The 22,756-nt window shown below is 40.6% G+C and overlaps 1 protein-coding gene across 2 annotated transcripts in view; it reads left to right on the forward strand.

The window, feature by feature from the left end:
• WNK3 (WNK lysine deficient protein kinase 3) overlaps positions 1 to 21,754 on the forward strand; it is a 134,902-nt gene extending 113,148 nt beyond the window's left edge. For both annotated transcript variants that reach the window (XM_069463747.1, XM_069463748.1), the window contains 2 exons: positions 16,921 to 17,123; positions 21,425 to 21,754. In XM_069463747.1, the coding sequence (XP_069319848.1) occupies positions 16,921 to 17,123; positions 21,425 to 21,754 (533 nt within the window). The remainder of the gene's footprint in view (positions 1 to 16,920; positions 17,124 to 21,424) is intronic.
• The last annotated feature ends 1,002 nt before the right edge of the window (positions 21,755 to 22,756 follow it).

Here is a 22,756-nt window from a genome sequence, read left to right on the forward strand (position 1 = left end):
GCAGGATACCGTATTATACTTAGTGGTCATGTTTCCTTAGGCTCCCCTTGGCTTTAACAGTCTCCAACCTTTCCTTCTTTTTGATGACCTTGACAATTTTGAGGAGTACTGGTCAGGTAATTTGTAGAATTTTTAGTTTTGAACACTTTCTTACTTTCTGGCACTATAAGATGCTCCAGGATCATCTTATTTTCCTAGAAGCAGCCATTTTCATAAGGAACCCTCATTTCTTTTATTGGAAAATTGTATTAGAAACCAAAATCTCACTCTGGGAGGCCGAGGTGGGAGGATTGCTTGAGCTCAGGAGTTCAAGACCAGCCTGAGCAATAGTGACTCCCCATCTCTACTAAAAATAGAAAAAATTAGCCAGGCGTCATGGTGTGCACCTATAGTCCCAGCTACTGCAGAGGCTGAGGCAGGAGGATCCCTTGAGCCCAGGAGTTGGAGGTTGCAGTGAGCTCTGATACCACCATTACACTCCACCCAGGGTAACAAAGTGAGACTCTGTCTCAAAAAAAAAAAAAAAGAAAAGAAAAGAAACCAAAATCTGAGTGGTTGAGGTATCATTGCTTCTAGGCCCTCTTGCCTGATAGATAAGGAACTACATATATGTATACACACACACACACACACCATGACTATTTCTATATGTAGCCATCTGTATCCATACTAAAGTAAATTTGCATTCATATTGATGTCTCCAACTCTAATCCATTACCACATGGATCATTCTACCCATCTCTTCTTATCTATAACCTCTTATTCCAGCAGTGAGAAACCTGACTCTCACCATCCTCCTGCCATTTACTTAATTGTTCAATTTCATTATACAAGTATAGTAGTTTCAGAATTGTTAACTCATACCCCAGTGGGAAACACTTTTATCAACTAGAATACAGTGCTTATGTACAGTTTCTTTTAGTATTGCAGGTGTCACTCATTTCCAAAGTTATACAGTTCACCTGTTCCCTTATCCCCTTATATGAGGTTGTTTCATACATTGGCAATATCAGTAGATTCTTTTGTCACATTCTGCATTCCATTCTTGGATTCTTTGACCTCCTAAATGATTTTTTAAAGTTCCAAATGTCTTCTAATTTCCCTTGAGACTTCCTCATTGATCCATGGATTATTTGGTAATGTGTTGTTTAATTTCCAAGTGTTTGGAGATTTATACTCAGTATCTTTTTTTTTTTTTTTTTTACTAATTTGTACTTCATTATGGTCAGAGAACCATCCAGTCAACCTAAGATATGTGGAGAATTTATCAAGCTTCCTATGGCTGTCTTACTTCCTAGAGCTCCCTGTTAACTTCAGACTGATGGAATTCCTGCTTCTAAAGTTCCAAATAAAGTGATTCTTCTATGGTAGCAGCAGCAGCAGCAGCAGCAGCAGCAGCAACAGCAACAAAACTTATTGTTTCCTTAGCCTTCCCTATTTCAGTAGAATTGTTGGGCAACAGAGCTGGGTGGGGGTGATGGGAATAGCCCTGTGCAAAACACCACAGATTGCATGGTTCTTACCTAAAGTTCAGTAGTTTTCTTTCTTTTTATTTTTTTCTCTCTCTCTTGTAAGAAACAGGGTCTTGCTCTGTCACCCAGGCTAGGGTGCAGTGGTGTGATCATAACTCACTGCAGCCTTGAACTCCTGGGCTTAAGCAATCCTCCCTCCTCAACCTCTCAAGTAGCAGGACTACAGCTAGGTGCCACCACACCCAGCTAATTTTTAATTTTTTTTTTTTTTTTAGAGATTGGGGGGGGGGGGGTCTCGCTATGCTGCCCTGGCTGGTCTGGAACTTCTGGCCTTAAGCGATCCTCCCCCGTCACCTTCCCAAAGTGCTGGGATTTACAGGCATGAGCCACTGCACCTGGCCCAGTAATTTTCATCAATAAATGCTTCTGATTTTGTTGTATGCCTCTGGGCAAATTCTGGAGTGCTAAAATGGTTGTTTTTGAATTTTGTCCCATTTTATGACTGTTTTTGAGGGAGCAGATTTGTTAACCTCCTCACTCTGTTATGCTGGAAGCCAGAAAGTATTATTTAGCAGATAGGAAGGAGAGTATCTGACTATTGTACTTCTGTTAAATTAACTTATTCTTAAAATGTTTAGATCAGTTCCAAACCAGACTTAATATAAAAAAGATAATGTCTTCTTAAGTAGGAACTGAATTTTTATTTTCTCTTTCTTTTTATAACTCATGGGGCCACGTTTACAAAGATAGGGTGCTCCACACCTATTTCTAGTGGTTTTGTTACTTTATTGCCTATCACAGAAACAGGTGATTTCCTATTTGTAGCTCTAATGGCGCTCTTTCAATAAATACTTGCTGGCATTTCATATTTTTCCCATTTGGCCAAGATTGGTGGACACATTTGTAGGCCTTAGCACAGCATTTCATAAATTATCAGCAAGGAGTTAATAAGTATTGCATGGTCAAATGCAAAATGTGGGATTCGATCATATAAAAACTGGTTTCTTCACCGTATAACCTCTTAATTACTTTAATGTGCTAATATGAATTGAGAATTTCCAAGAAAGGAAATAATATATAACATTTCCCAAAACAATTTTACCAGAGAACCCATTTTCATAAAATACATTTTAAGAAGCACTGCCCTGACACATACATATATTATATGTATGCATGTATGTGTGTATGTGTACACAGAGAGAGAGAGAGAGATATTCACATTCATCCTTCTCTGCCCACAACTATACCTGTTTTATGGAAAACGTTAGCTGATGAATGGTATTGAAATGTAATGGTATCCATAATTCATATGTGTAATTATCTTATATGAGCACTGTGGTAAATTGTACAAAATAAAGTTAACATAACAGGCATGAGACCACTGCTATCTTTAGAAAGGCCTGCTTGCAAGGTTGGCACTTGGCTGGTATGTGGGAACTTGGTTTCCCTCTGTTCCCTAACTGGTAAATAGTTCACTTTGCCTAGTTTGTTGGTACAAATGTGATTTATGCTGAACACCTGTTTTCCTTCTGAGAGTCTGGAATTTTGTTATGTGCCTCTAGGACCGGCCCCCGATGAAAACCTTGGACACCAAATCTCTAAAGGTCTTCCTAAGGCAGAAACTCATATACCTGTTGCTGCATTTTTTTGTTGCTGCAGAAATGAGCATACTCAACTATGCCCCCTCACAATAGGAAGAGTGCATAAAGTAGTATGTGTATGAATTTCTCTAGACTCCTGTCCTTTTCCTTTGCTGATCCTATTGTGTATTCTTTCACTGTAATAAACCTTGGCCATGAATACAGCTATATGTTGAGTCCTGTGAGACCTTCTAGCAAATCACTGAATGTGTGGGTGGTCTTGGAGATCCCAAAACATAATCATATTACGTACGTTGTCTTAATCCTCAAAACAATTCTGAAAGGTAGGTAAATATTAGTGTTTGTCTTTTATAGATAAGGAGACTGAAGTTAGTGAGGTAGGTTTAGCAACTTCCCTAGGATCTCAGTTAATAAGTGATAGAATCCAAATCTGTCTGACTCCAAAGTCTTGGCTCTTAACTATTATACTGTATTGCTTCTAATACCATAAACTGTGTCTGCAGTGGGTTGAAAGGAATGAATGATGATAGTGATCTGAGAATACTTCATGCAGGAGTTAGGATTTGAGTTGGTATTGAAGAGTAAATGGGCAGCATTAAAATAGATTAAGTGGAGGGGAATGAGTATTGTCAATTGCATAATATTAAGGCATGCATGTGGTAAAATGCAAGATTTATTTGGGAGACAGACAATATAACAGTTGGGTGAAATGGAGGAAACTCTAGAAAGTTTTTTTCTATACTTTTTTCTTTTCTTTTCTTTTCTTTTCTTTTTTTTTCAAAATGGGGTCTTGTTATGTTGCCTAGGCTGCAGCTTTGAACTCCTGGGCTCATGTGATCCTCCTGCCTCAGCCTCCCAAGTAGCTGGGCTTACAGGTATGTGCCACCATGCCTGGCTCCTTCCATACTTTTAAGAGAAACAAACTTTGGCAGCTGCCATAGCTTGTCATGCTAGTGTTTAGTGTAAAATAATGTATCTGATCTAACACACAATTATATATTTAAGCTCAATAAGTGAGATATGTTTGTTTAAGGATACTAAGATAATGTATTTGTTCTGCAAAGACAACAATGATTTCCAAGGACTTTGCCACCTAAACAAGTTGAAGCCCTACTATTGTTAGCGTTAAGGAATTATGTATGTACGTATGTAGAGGAGGGAAATACTGAAAACAGCATTTAACTGATACCAATCTGGTGACAGTATGAAGAATATACTGGTTAGAGCCAGGGAGTTAGTCCATTTAGATCATTACAATCACAGTGGTCCATGCATGAGATGATTAAGAGCTTAGAGAATTTTAGAAATGAAAATGGACAAAAGACACCATACAGGATGAATTGCCATGATGTAGTGATGTACTGGATATGTGTGTGTTTGTGGGGAGATCCAAAGGATCTGAGTCTGGGTGGTTTGGAGAAAATATTGTATCTTTAACAGAAATATGACATTTAGACCAACTGTCATGCCAGGACCATGGATGTATTGAACTGAATGATTTATTAACATCCAAGTAGAAAAGCACATTTGAAGTTAGTTGTGAAATTGGGATTGAAGAGAGAAATCAAGGTTTGAGATGAGATGGAAACATTTGCGATGGGGTGATTACTGAAGCTATCTTAATAGAGGCATCACCTTAGGGGGAAGGAACAAAAAAGAGCACCAAGGACTGAACTCTGATTTTATTCATTCCATCAATAAGAAATGAATATTAAAGAATACCTTTGAAGTTAATAAGTAATGTTATTACTACCTATTATAAACCACATTTGCCAAGTACCTATTTTAATATGCATTGATCGGGTACTTTCTGGTTTGTGAACTTTAAGTGATCTTTTATAGTGTGATATGAATAACTTTTAGACAAAACCAATAAATAAATGATCCCTACCATATAAAAAGCAAAGTTAAGCACTGAATAACATTCAAATAGCATTTTTTTTCCTTCTCATATATAGCACATTGTTCTTGGTAACTTTGGGGGTAATGTGTGTGTGTGTGTGTGCATGTGTGTGTGTGTAGATCTTTATGTTGCCTGCTTAGGAGTGGAATTGCCCCAGCCTCTGTTTCATTTAAATAGTTGTTTTGGTTTGTTAATTAATTTTTCCTCCATTTGTCAGCTGTTGTACCAGTAGTGAAGTAGTCATCACTGACTGCCATTGAGTATTCAAGATAACTTGTTCCACCAGATTTGTGCACAAGAGTCCTAACATTATATTCTCCCTTAATGTAGAAATGTTCTTAAATGAATGACATTGATACTTACCTCTCTACAACAAATTTTTTAGAAGCAGAAGGAATTGAGCACAAAAATATTCCAAAGAGAAATTGGGTGGACAAAACTGCTAGTAGCACTAATATGTTTATGTTTCTGACTAATCTTCTCCTTTTCATACTACCTGCTGACATTCTTCCAGGGTAAGAACACAATCTATGAAGGCTTCAGCTCTTAAGTCTTCTGCAACTTTATTGTTCTATTTATTCCCTTCCTGGAGTAGACAGAGAATTAGATGAATGTGCAAAGGGATAACAAGAAAAAATATTTGGGCCGGGCGTGGTGGCTCACGCCTGTAATCCTAGCACTCTGGGAGGCCGAGGCGGGCGGATCGTTTGAGCTCAGGAGTTCGAGACCAGCCTGAGCAAGAGTGAGACCCCCCGTCTCTACTAAAAATAGAAAGAAATTATCTGGCCAACTAAAAATATATAGAAAAAATTAGCCGGGTATGGTGGCGCATGCCTGTAGTCCCAGCTACTCGGGAGGCTGAGGCAGGAGGATCGCTTGAGCTCAGGAGTTTGAGGTTGCTGTGAGCTAGGTTGACGCCACAGCACTCTAGCCTGGGCAGAGCAAAGACTCTGTCTCAAAAAAAAAAAAAGAAAAAGAAAAGAAAATATATTTGTATTATAGGCTGACTTGTGTGTCTTAGGATTTTAAGTCTTGGAAAAATAGGAATTGCAATAAGGTTGGTATGTCATTTTAATACATCGTGGTTGCCTCAAATTAGTAATAAACATTGTTGTTATAAAACTCTTATATATGTGAATGTTCCAATTAATTCATTAAAGTCTTTTTGTTTTTATGAGACAGGGCCCTGCTCTGTCACCCAGGCTGGAGTGCAGTGTGGCCTGATCATAGCTCAGTATAACATTGAACTCCTGGGCTCAAGCAATCCTCCTGTCTCAGCTTCCTGAGTAGCTATGACTACAGGCACATGCCACCGTGCCCAGCTAGTTTTTAAAAAATTTTTGTAGAGATGGGGTCTCACTGTGTTGCCCAGCCTGGTCTTGAATTCCTGGCTTCAAGTGTTCCTCCTACCTTGGCCTCCCAAAGTGTTGGGATTATGGGTATGAGCCACCACATCTGGCCCTCATTAAACTCTTCTTAAGCAATTTTCACTAATGTTTTTTTTTTTTTCCAAATATGGGTTTAACTTTATTTAAAGCAGATGCAGATGATAACACCTTCCAAAGAGCAAAAGCAGTAATGCAAATGCTCACCAATCACTCACACCATGAAACTTGTATATGCACATACTTTGCAATCCAGGATCTAGGATTTAGAAGAAACCAAAATTTGCTTCTTTTGGAGCAAATTTAGCTAAAAGATTAGTAGATACAAAATAATCAATCAATCATAACAATAAAGAATTTAGGCCGGGCGCGGTGGCTCACGCCTGTAATCCTAGCACTCTGGGAGGCCGAGGTGGGCGGATCGTTTGAGCTCAGGAGTTCGAGACCAGCCTGAGCAAGAGCGAGACCCCATCTCTACTAAAAATAGAAAGAAATTATATGGACAGCTAAAAATATATATAGAAAAAAATTAGCCGGGCATGGTGGCGCATGCCTGTAGTCCCAGCTACTCGGGAGGCTGAGACAGGAGGATTGCTTGAGCTCAGGAGTCTGAGGTTGCTGTGAGCTAGGCTGATGCCACGGCACTCACTCTAGCCTGGGCAACAGAGTGAGACTCTGTCTCAAAAAAAAAAAAAAAAAAAAAAGAATTTAATGAATTTTTAAATCTTATCTGATTTCTTTTTAAAAAGACATATCACTTAGCTTAAGCTTTCTCAGCCCTCTGGACAAAGGAAAAAATTCTGGCTTTTAGTTCTTCAAATAGGACTTCCTTGGTGGAAATTTGCTTTCAGTCCTGTGTAGGGATCCATTTCTGAGAGAATTCCAGAATGAAAGGATCTCCTCAGCCTGCTCCATGGAGAAGAGGTGCCCCCTGAAGGAGGCAGTACACCTCTGGGGTGCAGAAGCCCTGGAGCCAGATGACTTGGTTCAAATCCCAGCACTTCTATTTATTTACTGTGTGACCTTTGGCAAGTTACTTTCCTCTCTGTGCATCAGTTTTCTCGGTTATAAAATGGGGAGACTAGTATCAATTATAGATGTAAAGCTCTTACAAAAGGGACTAAAATAAGTAAAGTACAAAGTAATAATGTTTTTATTTAATATTTAATCTCCTTGAATCTAAGCTTTCAGTAGTGCAGGGTTCATAGAGAATCACAGACTATGCATAAGCAGTCATGAGATTATCATGTTCCTCCTTATTAAGTAATGTCTTCGTCCAAGATTACTCCAGAACAACAGCTTTAAACCATTTCCTAGTTTATTACATCAGTTGGCATGGTATAAGGGAAAGCACGCTGACTTGACAGTCAGGATACCTGGGTTCTAGCCCTAGCATATAACCCCTGTTGTTTACCTTCTGGGTCCCAGTTTCACTATCTATAAAATACAATATTTGCTGTCCCTGTATTACAGGCCTATTTTAAGTTTCAAAGAAGATAAAGAAAAGTACGTTGAAAATGTTAATATGAAGGATTCTAGTATTATCTTTTGCATTTTCCATATTTTTTCATGATTAAAAAAATACTATAACAAATGTACGAGAAAGTTTCACATATTTGTTCAATTAAATCCCTGGAAATATTATGGTGCTTAAATTTCACAACTATATTTAAAATTGATTTTATTTTATTTTTTATTGATACATAATAATTGTACATATTCATGGATTACATGTTACATCTTGATACAAGCACATAACATACAATGATCAAATCAGGGTAACTGGGACAAGATTCACCTAAAACATTCCTCATTGCTTTATGTTGGGAGCATTTAAAAACTTCTAGCTATTCTGAAATACAAAAAACTATTGTCAACTATAGTTGCCCCATTGTACCACTGAACATCAGAACTTCTTCCTTCTATTAAACAGAATTACCCCTTCACCAACACCTCTTCATTATCCCATCCTGCCACCCTTACCAATCTCTAGTAGCCACCATTCTATTCACTACCTCCATGAGATCAATTTTTTTAGGTCCCATATATGAGTGTGAAAATGAAATATTTGTCTTTCTGTGCCTGGTTTATTTCACTTAAAATAATGTCCTCCAGATCTATCCATGTTTCTGCAAATGACAAAATTTCCTTCTTTTTCATGGCTGAATAATATTCCTTTGTATACATACACCACATCATTTTTATCCATTCATCCCTTGATAAACCCTTAAGCTGATTCCATAATTTAGCCATTGTGAACAATGCTGCAATAAACACTGAAGTGCAAATATCTTCTGGTTACATTTTATGACTTTGCCTCACCCAAGCGAGGTTTAGAGGCATGCCCTTCCCCTCTACAATGTTCACCGTGTCTGTGACCCTTAGTTGTGAGTTTGTCCCCCCCAACCCTCTAATCCCTGGAGAGTATCACTACCATGTGAGCACCATAGTGTTGATCAGTTAGTACCAACTTGACAGCGAGTATATGTGTAGACTATTCCTTTGATCTTGTGATACCTCATTGCGGATAATAAAATTGATTTTAGACCTACTGCGTAAATTTTTGGCTTATAATTCAATCAGAGGAATTGGAACCCTAATATTTTCTATGAGAATGATTTCATAAGCATGGATAATAGTACTAAATTATCACTTAAAGACTTGGTGTGATGTTCAGATTAGGAAACTGCACTAGTAAGAGTCCTCTGTAATTGATTAATTTATTTAAACATTTTATGCTCCAGAACTCAGGAGGCTCATCAAACCATCTGCATCTTCATTTCTGCTATTGTAGATAACACATTCTTTTTTAAAATCATAAACAGAAATATTGGTAAAAGAATAATATAAGATTCTAGTTTTCTGAAGCTTGTTGAAAGTAAGTATAATAATCTTGAAAAGAGAGAGAGTCTTTGTCTAGACTTTAGAGTTTCAGGTCTGTAACTAGTTGTAAGAACCTGGGCATGGCAATTTACTCTTTCTGGGCCTCGTTTTCCCATTATAAAACAAGTGGTTTGCACTAGACCTCTAAGGTTTTTTCTTTTATTAACGTTCTGTGATTCTTTTTTTAATGCTTCTAAGCATCTATCTGAGGAAGCTGATGAAAATATTAGAGTTTATACTAATTTTGGGAGATCCTATTTATTATATTTGATTTATGCCTAAGGTAACTGTCCCGACCCGCAGGACTGTCAATGCAAACCCTGGAAGAGGGAGTGGAAATTGGGGGGACAAGAGACGCGAGAAATGGAGACAAGACTGGAGTCTGATCAAGTCTCGTTTATTGTGTGCTGAGTGGCAGGTTTTATAGGTCAGCAAGGCGGGAAAAGAAAAGGCGGGGTAAGTTCAAACTGCAAAGCGGCCGTTGAGTAAGGCGGGAAATGTCAGCTCCTCCCACCATGGAACTGACTGTGCTGCTGCTTATAGAGTGAAAAACTACTGAGCTCAGGCATCAGAGGCAATGCTGTAGCCGGGCCTCAAGGCTCCGGACAGGTCCCCCTTTTTTATTTTTTCAATGCCGAGAGGATTCCCTCGGGGACTGCGCCTGTCTTAGGTTGCCAGGTCTTAAGAAACCACCCGTACCCGTCATTGGTCGATAGTCCTCAGAGCGACTAAGACCTGTCTTAGGTTGGTGTGGTCTAGACCCAGTCTTACCCGTCTTTGGCTGTCCAGTCCAGCTCACAGGGAGGTGGCTGACAATGTGTCATATCTTATTTAAAGACAAGCATGAACCACCCCGTTCGTTCATCTCAAGGCGATAATGGACCTGTATAGGCTTAGCCTGAATGGCCTCAATCTGTTTGATGAATGCCATGAGCTTATTGAACAGCAAAGGTGCCACTGTAAGGAGGAGCAGTAGGGTAATGAGGGGACCCAAAAACGGTAAGAGGTAGGGTAAGAGTCCATTTAATCCGGTCCAGAACGGGTTGGCCGCCATCTCCTTTCTTCGCCGTTCTAGGTCGTCTTGTAGTTGTTTAATCTTGTCTCTGATGATTCTGGACATTGGGTATGCAGGATTGTAAGCCACAGGAGCATCCTGACAGGAATCATCCCTGGAATAAGAGAGAAAGGATATTCTCAGGGAGAGGCCTCGTCCCTGGATTGTTTGTTATAGTCAACTTGTCTTACCAGCCGTTCCGGCAACCATCGGGCCGCATCATGCTCCCGAGAAAAAATGCAGGCCGAGCCCCTGCCCCAAACCAGTACTGGATCTGGGCCATGCCACGTATTATCCAATGGATCTCTCCACTTAACCATGGCGAATTGTTTTTGAGACTCAGGATGCCAGAAGCAGTCCGCGGTGGATTTTCCATGGACATCCAATTTTTAAAAAATTTAGAATAAAGAGAGCATGACTCAGAATGTTTCTAGGGGTGCCTTTTGTGGGGTACCATTCTCCCTTCTTTACTTTTTCAAAGGTGGTTTTTAAGGACAGGTGAGCCCGTTCGACCATTCCTTGGCCCTGCGGGTTGTACGGAATTCCCGTGACGTGTTTTATTTGTAATTTAGAGCAAAATTCTTGAAAAGCCTTTGCCGTATAGCCAGGACCATTGTCTGTTTTAATTTGGTTGGGAATTCCTAAGACAGAAAAACAGTGTAAGAGGTGTGCTATAATGTGTTTGGTGGCTTCTCCTGACTGAAGGGTAGCATATATAAATCCACTGTATGTATCTATACATACATGGATGAATTTTAAATTACCAAACTCTGTATAGTGGGTGACGTCCATCTGCCAGATCAGGCTGGGGACGAGGCCCTTAGGGTTGACTCCCAGGTGGGGAACTGGCAAATGGTCACACAAGTGACATACTGTTTAACAATTTGACGGGCTTGCTCTCTGGTTATCTTATACATTAGTCGTAGAGACTGAGCATTTAAGTGATGTAATGCATGAGCGGCTTGGGCTTGTTGCAGGCCTTCTGATTGACTGGGCCGCGGTTCTTGTGGCAGCGTCGGCTATCTCATTGCCTTGGGCTAAGGGCCCGGGTAGGCCTGAATGGGCTCTAATGTGTCCTAGGAAAAAGGGGGCTGTTCTCTTTTGAATGAGTCTTTGGCAGTGTAAAAATAAAGCAGCAGGCTCTGATACATGGTTGATTTGGGCCACAGTCTCTAGGAGAGGCACTGAATGAACAAGATAAGCACTATCTGTGTAAACATTGAGCGCTTGGTCTGGAAAAGCTGATAGGACAGCGATTATGGCCTGCAGTTCCACCAATTGAGCCGAGATAAATTTGGTCTGGAATTTAACTATTTTGTCTGCAAAGGTGTAGGCAGCGATCCCCGTAGATGACCCATCAGTGAATACCAGCAATGCATCTTCCAGAGGTTCTGTACTAACAATACGGGGGAACAGGAAGGCGTGTAGCTTGCAAAACTGGACAATCTTGTTTGGCGGGTAATGGTTGTCTATCTCACCAGCATAGGAGGCATAGGCTATTGGCCATGCCTCAGAATTTTGCAAGAGCCAGGGAATCTGTGGCCGGGAATAGGGCTGTATAATTTTTGAGGGCTCTATACCAAAGTATTTACGGCTATTTTCCCTTCCTAGAATAATCAGGTCTGCTACAGCATCGTAGTAGGGTAGCAATACCTTTTTGGGAGAGGAGGGTAAATGGATCCACATAATGGGATCCTCTTGCCAGAATAGGCCAGTGGGTGTCAGTGCTGTATTGAAAAGAATAAGCATCAAGGGGCCGGGCGCGGTGGCTCACGCCTGTAATCCTAGCACTCTGGGAGGCTGAGGCGGGTGGATCGCTCAAGGTCAGGAGTTCGAGACCAGCCTGAGCAATGAGCGAGACCTCGTCTCTACTAAAAATAGAAAGAAATTATCTGGCCAACTAAAATATATATAGAAAAAAAAAATTAGCCGGGCATGGTGGCGCATGCCTGTAGTCCCAGCTACTCGGGAGCCTGAGGCAGTAGGATTGCTTAAGCCCAGGCGTTTGAGGTTGCTGTGAGCTAGGCTGACGCCACGGCACTCACTCTAGCCTGGGCAACAAAGCGACACTCTGTCTCAAAAAAAAAAAAAAAAAGAAAAGAAAAGAAAAGAAAAGAAAAGAATAAGCGTCAAGGGCTGAGAATAATTTATATTAGTGACAAACTGAGCAGCAATGGCATCCTCCACCAGCTTGAGCACGCTCTGTGCTTCCTTAGTGATTGACCTGGGAGACCTAGGATTGGGGTCCCCTTTTAAAATATCGAATAGGGGCTTTAGTTCACCTGTGGTTATATTTAAATAAGGTTGGAGCCAATTTATATCTCCTAGAAGCCTTTGAAAATCATTGAGTGTCTTTAATTGATCCCTGCGAATGACAGCCTTTTGGTTAATGATTTTTGGTCCATTAATCTGGAAGCCCAGATAGGTGTATGGGTCTTGTAACTGTACTTTTTTGGGGGCTATTTGTAGCCCGGCCGTTGTCAGCTCTTGTTTGAGCTGGGCAAAGCATTGCAAGACTTGTTCTCCTATTTGTCCTGCAATCAAGATATCATCCATATAGTGTATAATATACATTTCTTTCCAGTGATCTCTGACAGGCTGTATTGCCTCAGCTACATATTTTTGACACAATGTGGGACTGTTGGCCATTCCCTGGGGCAACACTTTCCAATGATATCTTTTCATGGGCTCCCTAAAATTTGTGGATGGTACACTGAAAGCGAATCTTTTCTGATCTGCAGGGTGTAAAGGAATAGTAAAAAAGCAGTCCTTTAGATCTATGATGACTTTAAAGTATCCCTGAGGAATTGCTACAGGAGAAGGTAGCCCTGGCTGTAGCACCCCTATGAGCGCCACCATGAGTACCATGGTGGCATTTACAGCTCTTAAATCCTGTAACAGCCTCCATTTGCCAGACTTTTTCTTAATGACAAATATAGGGGTGTTCCAGGGGGAGGAACTTTCTGTTATGTGCCCTGCCTCTAACTGTTCCTGCACTAACTGCCGGGCAGCCATCAGTTTGTCGGTAACCAGGGGCCATTGATCAACCCAGACAGGTTCGTCTGATTTCCAAGTTATGGGATCAGCGCACCTACGGGGTGCAGGTATGTCAATGGCCGAAATCAAAAATTTCCAAGGCCCTTTCTGTCTAACTGCCCCAAAGCTGGGATAGGCTGCAAGATGCCGTCTTCCTTTTTCCCCAACCCCTTTCCAGGGCTATAGCCCTGAGCTAACATCTGTGCAGTAACTATATCATTAGGACTGCACATCATAATTTTCATTTGGGAGAGCAGGTCCCTGCCCCAGAGGTTAACTGGTAATTGAAGTGTGATAAACGGCTTAATGAGGCCTGAGTTGTTTTCTTTCTCTCTCCAGGTGAGGTATTTAGAACTTTGCCTAGGGTTATTACTCTGTCCAATTCCTCTAAGATTAGTCATAGTCTCTGAGGTGGACCAATTAGGGGGCCAATCCTCCTGCCTAATAATGGTCACATCAGCTCCTGTGTCTATTAATCCGGTAAATGACTTACCATCCAACCATAAGGTTAGGGTGGGTTTTCGGTCAGTAATAGGCTGTACCCAATACACATTTGAAGACCCAAAGCCCTCAGGCCCTCTTGTAGGATGCTGGCTTTTATTATCAGTCCTGACTAATGGCAGTAATATTAGCTGTGCTATTCTTTCTCCCTGGGGAATGGTGATGATGTTATTGACGGCTTTGGCCATAAGCTTAATTTCCCCAGTGTAGTCACCATCAATTACCCCTGGGTAGATTTGTAGACCCTTCATAGTAACACTACTTCTTCCAAGGATCAATCCGAAAGTATCTGGGGGCAAGGGACCGTGGACCCCAGTGCCCAGAGCCTGGGCTCCCATCTCAGGAGTTAATACTGTGTGGGAGGTGGAACAGAGGTCCAGTCCTGCACTCCCTGGGGTTGCTCTACTAAGGTCTGAAATGGATTGTTGCTGCTGGCCGGGACAAAGCTTACTGCCCCAAAAGCTTGTATCGGGGCCTGGGGCTGGCCCCTCCTCCCGTTTCCCGGCAGGGGTGGTAGAGGGTTTCCCTGACTATCGGTTTTGGACCAACATTCATTGGCCCAATGTCTCCCTCTTCCGCACCTAGGGCAGATACCCGGAGTTTTTGTTTCGGCGTTCTTGTTGGGGGCCCCCCCGGCAGTCCTTTGCGAAGTGCCCCAACTTGCCACATTTAAAACAGCCCCTTTTATTCATATCTCTATTATTGAGGAAATCTTTTACTGTTTGTCCACTAAAGGCTGTCGCCATTGCTAGGCCCGGTTGATATGAGGGGCCGATATCCGAACAGAGGCGGATATACCCTGTTAGATCTGTCTTTTTTCTATACGGTCGAATTGCTGCCTGACAGGCCGGATTGGCATTTTCAAAAGCTAGTTGTTTAACATAATCTACACCAGCCTCAACGTTACCAAAAATCCTTCCGGCTGTGGTCATGAGCCTGTGGACAAACTCCGTGAATGGTTCGTCAGGCCCTCGTTTGACTCCAGTGAGTGAAGCTCCTGGGTCCCCTTTAACGGGGAGCTTTCTCCAAGCTTTGGTAGCAGCTGCCTGAATTTGTGCAAACAGCCCGGGATCGAACTGCATTTGAGCGTCCGTGCTTGCATAATTACCGGAGCCGGTTAACATGTCAAAATCCCAGTTATTTCCCGCTTGGAAATTTCTTTTGGCCGTCTCCCTACAGTTTTCATAGTATTCTGATTTCCAGAGCAGATGATCCCCTCCTGAGAGAACTGCTCTGACCAGGGTGTTCCAGTCTACTGGAGTGAGCCATTGTTCAGCCACAGATTCTAAGATGGCCATAGTATATGGGGCAGTAGCCCCGTATTGCGAGACAGCTGTTTTTAGTTCCTTTATAACGGTAAAATCAAACCCATTGTGATGTCTCCAAGCCTGTCCCTGTGCATCGGTAGTTTCGGTTACTGGAAAAGCCTCCACAAGGGAAGCAACCTCTCCCTTAGATATATATTTTTTCCCTTTTGGGACATGTTGCCCAGGCCGTTGAGGTGGGCGGACATTTTCTCAGTCATTCCCCAGATCTGCCATGCCCTCATTCCCCGTTCTTATCTTTTGCAACCAAGCAATTAAGGACTGATGCAGCTCTTCAAGTTTTATCTGTTCCTCAAGCCGTGCAATTTTTTCTTTGAGTTCCTCTTTAGGGTCTATGGCCGCCATTACCGAGGGTGCGGAAGCCATGTTATAGGGAGGAGGGTATGAGACAGATGGAGGCCAGTCAGGATTATATTTTGCTGCCTCCTCTTCTATTTCGCCCCAGTCCACCTCCGAGGGATCAGGATTATTTTCATTATCATGTTTTTGCGGTTCCCTGCTCACTGGGAACTTTTTAGGCTTTGTACTGCACTGCAAACTTTTCCTCCTTACAGAGGAACATTTAGCCCCCTCCTCCTCTTTATTTTGTGCCAAAGGAACCTCCTGGGTGCCCTTTGCTGGAGGAGCCTTGGCTCCTTCATCATCACTTTCTAAGGAAATAAGATCTATTTCTTTCTCCGGCGGGGGTTCTCAGAGATCGGGTTTTGAACAGGATTGTTTTAATAAGTCTTCCGTTTGGGCGACTGCCGCCACTATTTGTGGGTAGTCCTCTCTTTTGTCTATCAATTCCTTGATCAAGTTCCAATATGAAAAGGCTGTAACGGGAACCTTTTCAGGCCCAAAAGTTCTGTAGTAATCTTGTAAGTCATCTCCTACTCTTTTCCATCTTTTTATATCAATGGTCCCTTCTTGGGGGAACCAAGGACAGGTGTCTTGTATGAAATCAAAAAATTTAAGCAAGTCATAACCTTTAACCTTTACTCCTCGCGCCTTTAAAATCTCCTTCAATTGTTTCACGTAAAGCTGATGCGGACTTAATTCTTGTCCCATGTTCAGACGCTTTCACTTACCTTCGGTTCCAACGTGGCAGGTTCCCACGGCAGCTGAAGGACGCTTTGCTCACTTGTATCGCCGGCCTTTCTTTGCGTCTGTTCCTCACGTTCAACCCCCGTGTCCAGAGCTCCACGTTGGGCGCCACTTGTCCCGACCCGCAGGACTGTCAGCGCGAACCCTGGAAGAGGGAGTGGGAATTGGGGGGACAAGAGACGCGAGAAATGGAGACAAGACAGGAGTCTGATCAAGTCTCGTTTATTGTGTGCTGAGTGGCAGGTTTTATAGGTCAGCAAGGCGGGAAAAGAAAAGGCGGGGTAAGTTCAAACTGCAAAGCGGCCGTTAAGTAAGGTGGGAAATGTCAGCTCCTTCCATGGTGGAACTGACTGTGCTGCTGCTTATGGAGTGGAAAACTACTGAGCTCAGGCGTCAGAGGCAATGCTGTAGGTGGGCCTCAAGGCTCCGGACAGGTAACCATATAAATTTGCTGTCCAAACAAGAGGAAACTTTTGAGATTAAAAGGGAATACTGTGTGTGAGTTACTCCAGGACACCAGCTTTAAACCAGGAATATCCCAGGTAAACTAGAATGTCTGGTCACCCTAATCTGTATCCCATGTGTGGTTCTGTTAACTGCATTGTTGGCCAAAGAAGAGTTATGGATTTATCAGTTATAATTCCTTTTCATGGTTTCTCTGTTTTTTCTTACAGATCCACTGTGTATAGAGAGTAATGCAACATCATGCCAGCAATCTGCAGCCACTAAAAAAGGGATGTTCACAGATGATTTACACAAGCTGGTGGATGACTGGACAAAGGAAGCAGTAGGAAATTCTCTTATTAAGCCAAGTTTAAACCAACTTAAACAGAGTCAACACAAATTAGAGACAGAAAACTGGAACAAAGTATATGAAGTAAGTTGTTTATGAGAACTAAAACCATAAAAATTGAATCACTTATGCCTATGGTTACAGTCACTATGAGAAAGTGGTATGACTTGATAACATAGGGACTCTTATCTTTGTCTAGATTCATTATGCCTTTCAGCAGATTATCTTTTAGACCAGGGGTCAGTAAACTTTTTCTAGGAAGGGGCCAGTTAATAAATATTTTAGGCTTTTCAAGACATAGGATTACAACTACTCAAATCCATTGTAGTACAAAAGCAGCCATAGACAATATGTAAACAAATGGTGTGGCTTTGTTCCATAAAACTTGACTTACAAAAAGAGGTGGCAGACCATAATTTGCTTACCCTGTTTTAGACTATTCTAGCTTAAAAAAAAAAAAAAACATCAAATATCAAAGAAGAAAGCATCTGGAGTGAGGGTTAATTCAGTCCTGTGGTGCAAGAAGAGTTTGGGTTTTGAGGAAAAGCTATCCTATGTTGTACATCAGTATTCTTACAGCCAATAAGTTATCTAATTTGTTCAGTATGAAAAAGAATTTTAAAACTAAGCTAGAATATTATAAGAGGTATCTTAAGTTTATGTACGAGATCCCTAGTTATTACATGTGCCCTTAGGTATACATACAATTGAGATGTAGAACGATGTCCACAATGCATTCTAGAGTAGGAAGAAGGCAGGTTTATAGAACAGCATACATAGTATAATATAATTTAGGCAAAATTATATATATTATATATATGTTTATATGCATAGAGAAATATGAAAAGCCACAAAAAATATGCTGGATGGTGGAATTTGGGCCTTATTTTATTTTGTACTTTTCTGTGTTTGAATTTTTAAAGTAAGTGACATTTTTTCAAAATGAGTAAACCGATTAAAATGTGAATCAGGACTTAGAATCTTAACCCTCATAATTGAAAGAGCTATATCTCTGTGTATGTGTGTTATGTTTGTGTACATACATAGTCACTGAATATAGTTTGGTAAAGTCTGATAGTACATTTATTATTAATATTGAATAAAAATTTTCAAAATCCTAGATTTCCCAAACTAATAACCAATGTATCTCCTTGGGGTTCTGTGTATTTATCTTACTCCTGGAACCAGTTTATACACAGATATTATCACCATTGTAAAAATTGGAAGCCTTTATAGGCAAATTTCAAATGTAAATATATTTATATTGCCTGTGGGAGACCTTCTGAGTACTGTGTGAATGGAGGCTTTTGTTGACTAATTGAGGGTGGTTTATTGCAGTGTAATAGAGGATATTGGGAGGAAGGGCCAGTAGAAAATGATGTGTGAACAAAAGTAGTGAAGTTCATTTAACAGACTTGGGTTCCAATCTCAGCTTAGTCATTTACTAGTTGTGTGACTTTACATAAGTCATTTGATCTCTCTGTGCCTCAGTTTTCATATCTTTCAAACAGGAATAATACCTGCCTTGTAAGATTGCTGTGAGGATTAAATGAGATAACACCTCTAAAGCTGTACCTTTATAGGTGTTATATAGTAGGTACCCTATATATGGTAACTATTTTTGTATTTTTAGGTTCAGTTCATTATATCTTTATGTAGAGGGCCCATTGCACTAATATTCTTCCATGTTATCGTTCTGTAGCCTTAATTAGAAATATTTGTTTGCACAACATTTATGTAACAAGCCCATTACTGTGTACCAGGCTCTCTGCCAGGAGTTCAAGACCAGCCTATGTTGCTTACTGTGAGCAACATAGCAAGACCCCCATATCTACAAAAAATACAAAAAGTAGCCAGACATGGTGGCATGCACCTGTAGTCCCAGCTACTCAGGAGGCTGAGGCAGGAGGATTGCTTGAGCCTAAGAGTTTGAGGTTGTAGTGAGCTATGATGATGCCACTGCACTCTGGCCTGGGCAACAGGCAACATAAAAAAACATGAAAATACATAAAAAATATTTTTAGAAAAGAAAGGAGGCCGGGCGCGGTGGCTCACGCCTGTAATCCTAGCACTCTGGGAGGCCGAGGCGGGTGGATCGCTCAAGGTCAGGAGTTCCAGACCAGCCTGAGCAAGAGCGAGACCCCGTCTCTACTAAAAATAGAAAAAAATTATATGGACAACTAAAAATATATATATAGAAAAATTAGCTGGGCATAGTGGCGCATGCCTGTAGTCCCAGCTACTCGGGAGGCTGAGGCAGGAGGATCGCTTGAGCCCAGGAGTTTGAGGTTGCTGTGAGCTAGGCTGACGCCACAGCACTCACTCTAGCCTGGGCAACAAAGTGAGACTCTGTCTCAAAAAAATAAATAAATAAAAAAAAATAAAAAAAATTAAAAAAAAAAAAGAAAAGAAAGGGATGACTGAGCAGAGATCTGAAAGACAAGTAGGTATTAACTAGGTGAAAAGGGGAGGGAATGTGATTCCACGCAGAAAGAATAGCATATGCAAAGGAAAGCCCTGTATGAGGAAGGGAGCACGAAGGGACTGAAAGTTCGCCAGTTTGGCAGAAGTAAAGAGTACCAAGTTGGTACACAATGAATCTAAGGAGGTAGATGGGGTGTTAAAAGTGGTGATGATAAGGAATTTTGTCTTTAAGAAAGATGGATAGCCATTGAAGCCCTAGGGTTGACATGATCAGATTTATTTTTTTTTTTAAATATCACTGACTGAAGCAAGAGGAAAGCATTATTGGGGGTAAGGATAGATGTTGGCAGACCAATTAAGAGTTAGTCACAGTAGTCTAGATAAAGGGAAGTTGAGTTGAAGAGAAGTGAACAGATTCCAAAAAAATATTTGAGAGATAAAATGGACCCGATTTGGTGACAGAATGAATGTATAGCAGAGGGGAGGTATCAAGGCTGGGTTTCTGGCTTGTATAACTAGATACCATTCCAGTGGATGAATCCCTGAAATGGGGAACATGAGCAGTGTGCTCTGGTGTAGGGGAAGATTGCACATTTGGTTTGGGGCATTTTGAATCTGAGATGCCTTTGAAATATCCAAGAGGAGATTTATAACTTCTCCAATTTTTCTTTTTTAAAAAATAAAATTGTGTTATTGTTTGTAAACCAGTAATGTTTATTATAGTGTTTAACCAATACAGAAAAGTACAAATTTTAAAATACTACCTTCAAATCCTCCCACCCAGAAATAATTTTCATTAACTTTAGGTAAACATAATTTCAGATAGCTTTCTATGTATACATGGAAATAACTTTATTAAAATGCTGTCATACTCTATGTGCTGTTTTGAATCAGAAATATTAAATTTAATTTTACTTTAACAGAAAGAAAACACTTATATGAAGAAGGGATTGCTGAACTTTAAATAAATGTTTTTCACCTCAAGAGATATTGTCATTCATTCTGAGTCAAACTAAAAATCTTTACCCTAGGTTGAAAATTTCTAATTAAAGATTAGTTGAAACTTGAAAGTTTAGTTTTTAGCTAAGTGTAGTTGAAAATTTAGTTTTAGCTTGACAAGTCAATTTAGAAGAACTAAGCATTTGGGACTTATACCAAGTTCTCCTTTAGTCTAATGCTCTCCTAACTGAGCCATTTCTGCTGCCTCCAAGCTCTCCTTTAAATGAGAATTACTTTCATTAGACTTCTTATTCCCATGTGCATAAGATTTCAGTAATCTCTATACATATGAATAATTATAATACAATATGATAAGAGTCAGACAGGAATATATTTTCTCAATAGTACCAAAGACATAATTATCTCGAGTTTAAATTTCCAAGAAAATAACATAAATGTCAGACTTTAAGACAGTGAATAGAAGGAGGTAGGGGTAGAAAGTGGACATTTATTGAGCACCTGCTATATGCCAGGTTCTTTCCCCTATGCCACACTAAATCATGCTCCTTTGTTTCCAAAGAATTATGTACGAAGATGGCTATTCTTGTCTATAGCGCTGTATGAGAGAATGCTGACAGAAGGAAATAAAAATAGAAGAGTAGTTCTAGCATAGGAAAGGAGGGACTAAAAATGTGAACAGGGATTTAGTATAGGCTTTGGAGTTAGCTAGAACTGTGTTCAAATCCCCACCTCACTATTAACTTGCTTAGTGGTGTTGGGTGAGTTACCAATTTTGAGCTTCTGTTTCCTCATCTGAAAAATGCCTACCCTGCAAGGCAGGGCAGTTATGAAGATGAAATGAAATAAGGTATGTAACCATGCTTAGTACACAAAAAGGTACTCCAAAAATGGTAGCTACACATAATGGGAATAGTAAGCCAAAAAGAATAAGAAGGAATATAGACTGGTAAAAGCATATACCAAATAAACTGATCTTTTGTTTTTATTTTTGTTTTTGTTAGAATACTTCATCTACTATGGGCTACACATCAACATGGATTTCTTCTCTGTCCCAAATCCGTGGAGCTGTCCCAACTTCCTTACCACAAGGACTCTCACTCCCTTCATTTCCTGGGCCATTATCATCATATGGAATGCCCCATGTTTGTCAGTATAATGCTGTCGGGGGGACAGGGTATCCAGTACAGTGGGTAGGAATTTCAGGAACAACACAACAGTCTGTAGTAATTCCTACCCAATCTGGGGGACCATTCCAGCCGGGGATGAATTTGCAGGCATTTCCAACATCATCAGTGCAGAATCCAGCCACAATCCCTCCTGGTCCCAAATGAATCAGAGTAGATGATGAAGAAAAGGGAGAATTTTTTCAGAATTATTTTCAGGACACCTAAGACATTAAAGTTTCTTCTTCTTGGGTTCTGCCATATTTTTCCTCATTTGAGTTTACCTTAGACTGTAATTTTTGTTGTTCCAATGTGGTATTTGGTACAGCTCATCATTCTGTAGAAATGTGCAGTTTGCACACAGAATACTGCACACAGAAATGTTTTTTCACTTTGAATCCTATCCTCTTTGATACTTGATTTTTTAAAAATACCATTCAGAATGCTTTAATAAGCTCTCCTTGAGCATTACCATTTCCAGGACATTTTCCATGCGTTGCTGAGAAGCCCCCATTTTGTTTTTTTTTTTTTTTTTTTTACTGCTGCTGTCTGCAGCTGGATGATACTTTTCTTTAAAATGTGTAAAAATTTAGATTGATTCTCCTGAAACGTGGATAAAGTGAGACCCTCCAGCAGCCAGAGTCTTGGGATTCTTCACATCTTTATCTTCAGTTTACCTTTCACAGAAGGCAGGGTAATGTGCTGCAGGAAACGTTCTGGTGTATAAAATTAGAATAACTTGCCAACCAATACAGAACATGGCCCTTTTTAATGTGATTTTCTTCCCGTCATCACAGCAGTAGGAGTGAAATCTTGTTTTGGGTGAGGGGGAGGGAAAGGAAAAAACAGAACTGTAACAGTTCCTTGATTCTGCAGATACCGTAGCTGCTTTAGGATTTCCGTAATAATTCAAAGCAGCTATCTTCTTGTTTCTCACATGCACACTACATTGGTTTTGAGCATCTGAGAGGCATTGGTTTGGCTTGCATTCTTTTGCAAGGGATATATTGCAGCTGATATGCATCTCATTTGGGGGGAATCCTTGTATTCCTAACAAAGGGGATTCAAATTACACCTCAGTCCGTTCTTCTGAAGTGAAATTTACTTGACATAGTAGGTTTTGTAGGTTTTGAGACTTACACATGAAACACTGGCTTTACAGGGTTCTAA

This window comes from Eulemur rufifrons, chromosome 30, assembly GCF_041146395.1.
Source record: "Eulemur rufifrons isolate Redbay chromosome 30, OSU_ERuf_1, whole genome shotgun sequence".
Classification (NCBI taxonomy): domain Eukaryota; kingdom Metazoa; phylum Chordata; class Mammalia; order Primates; family Lemuridae; genus Eulemur; species Eulemur rufifrons.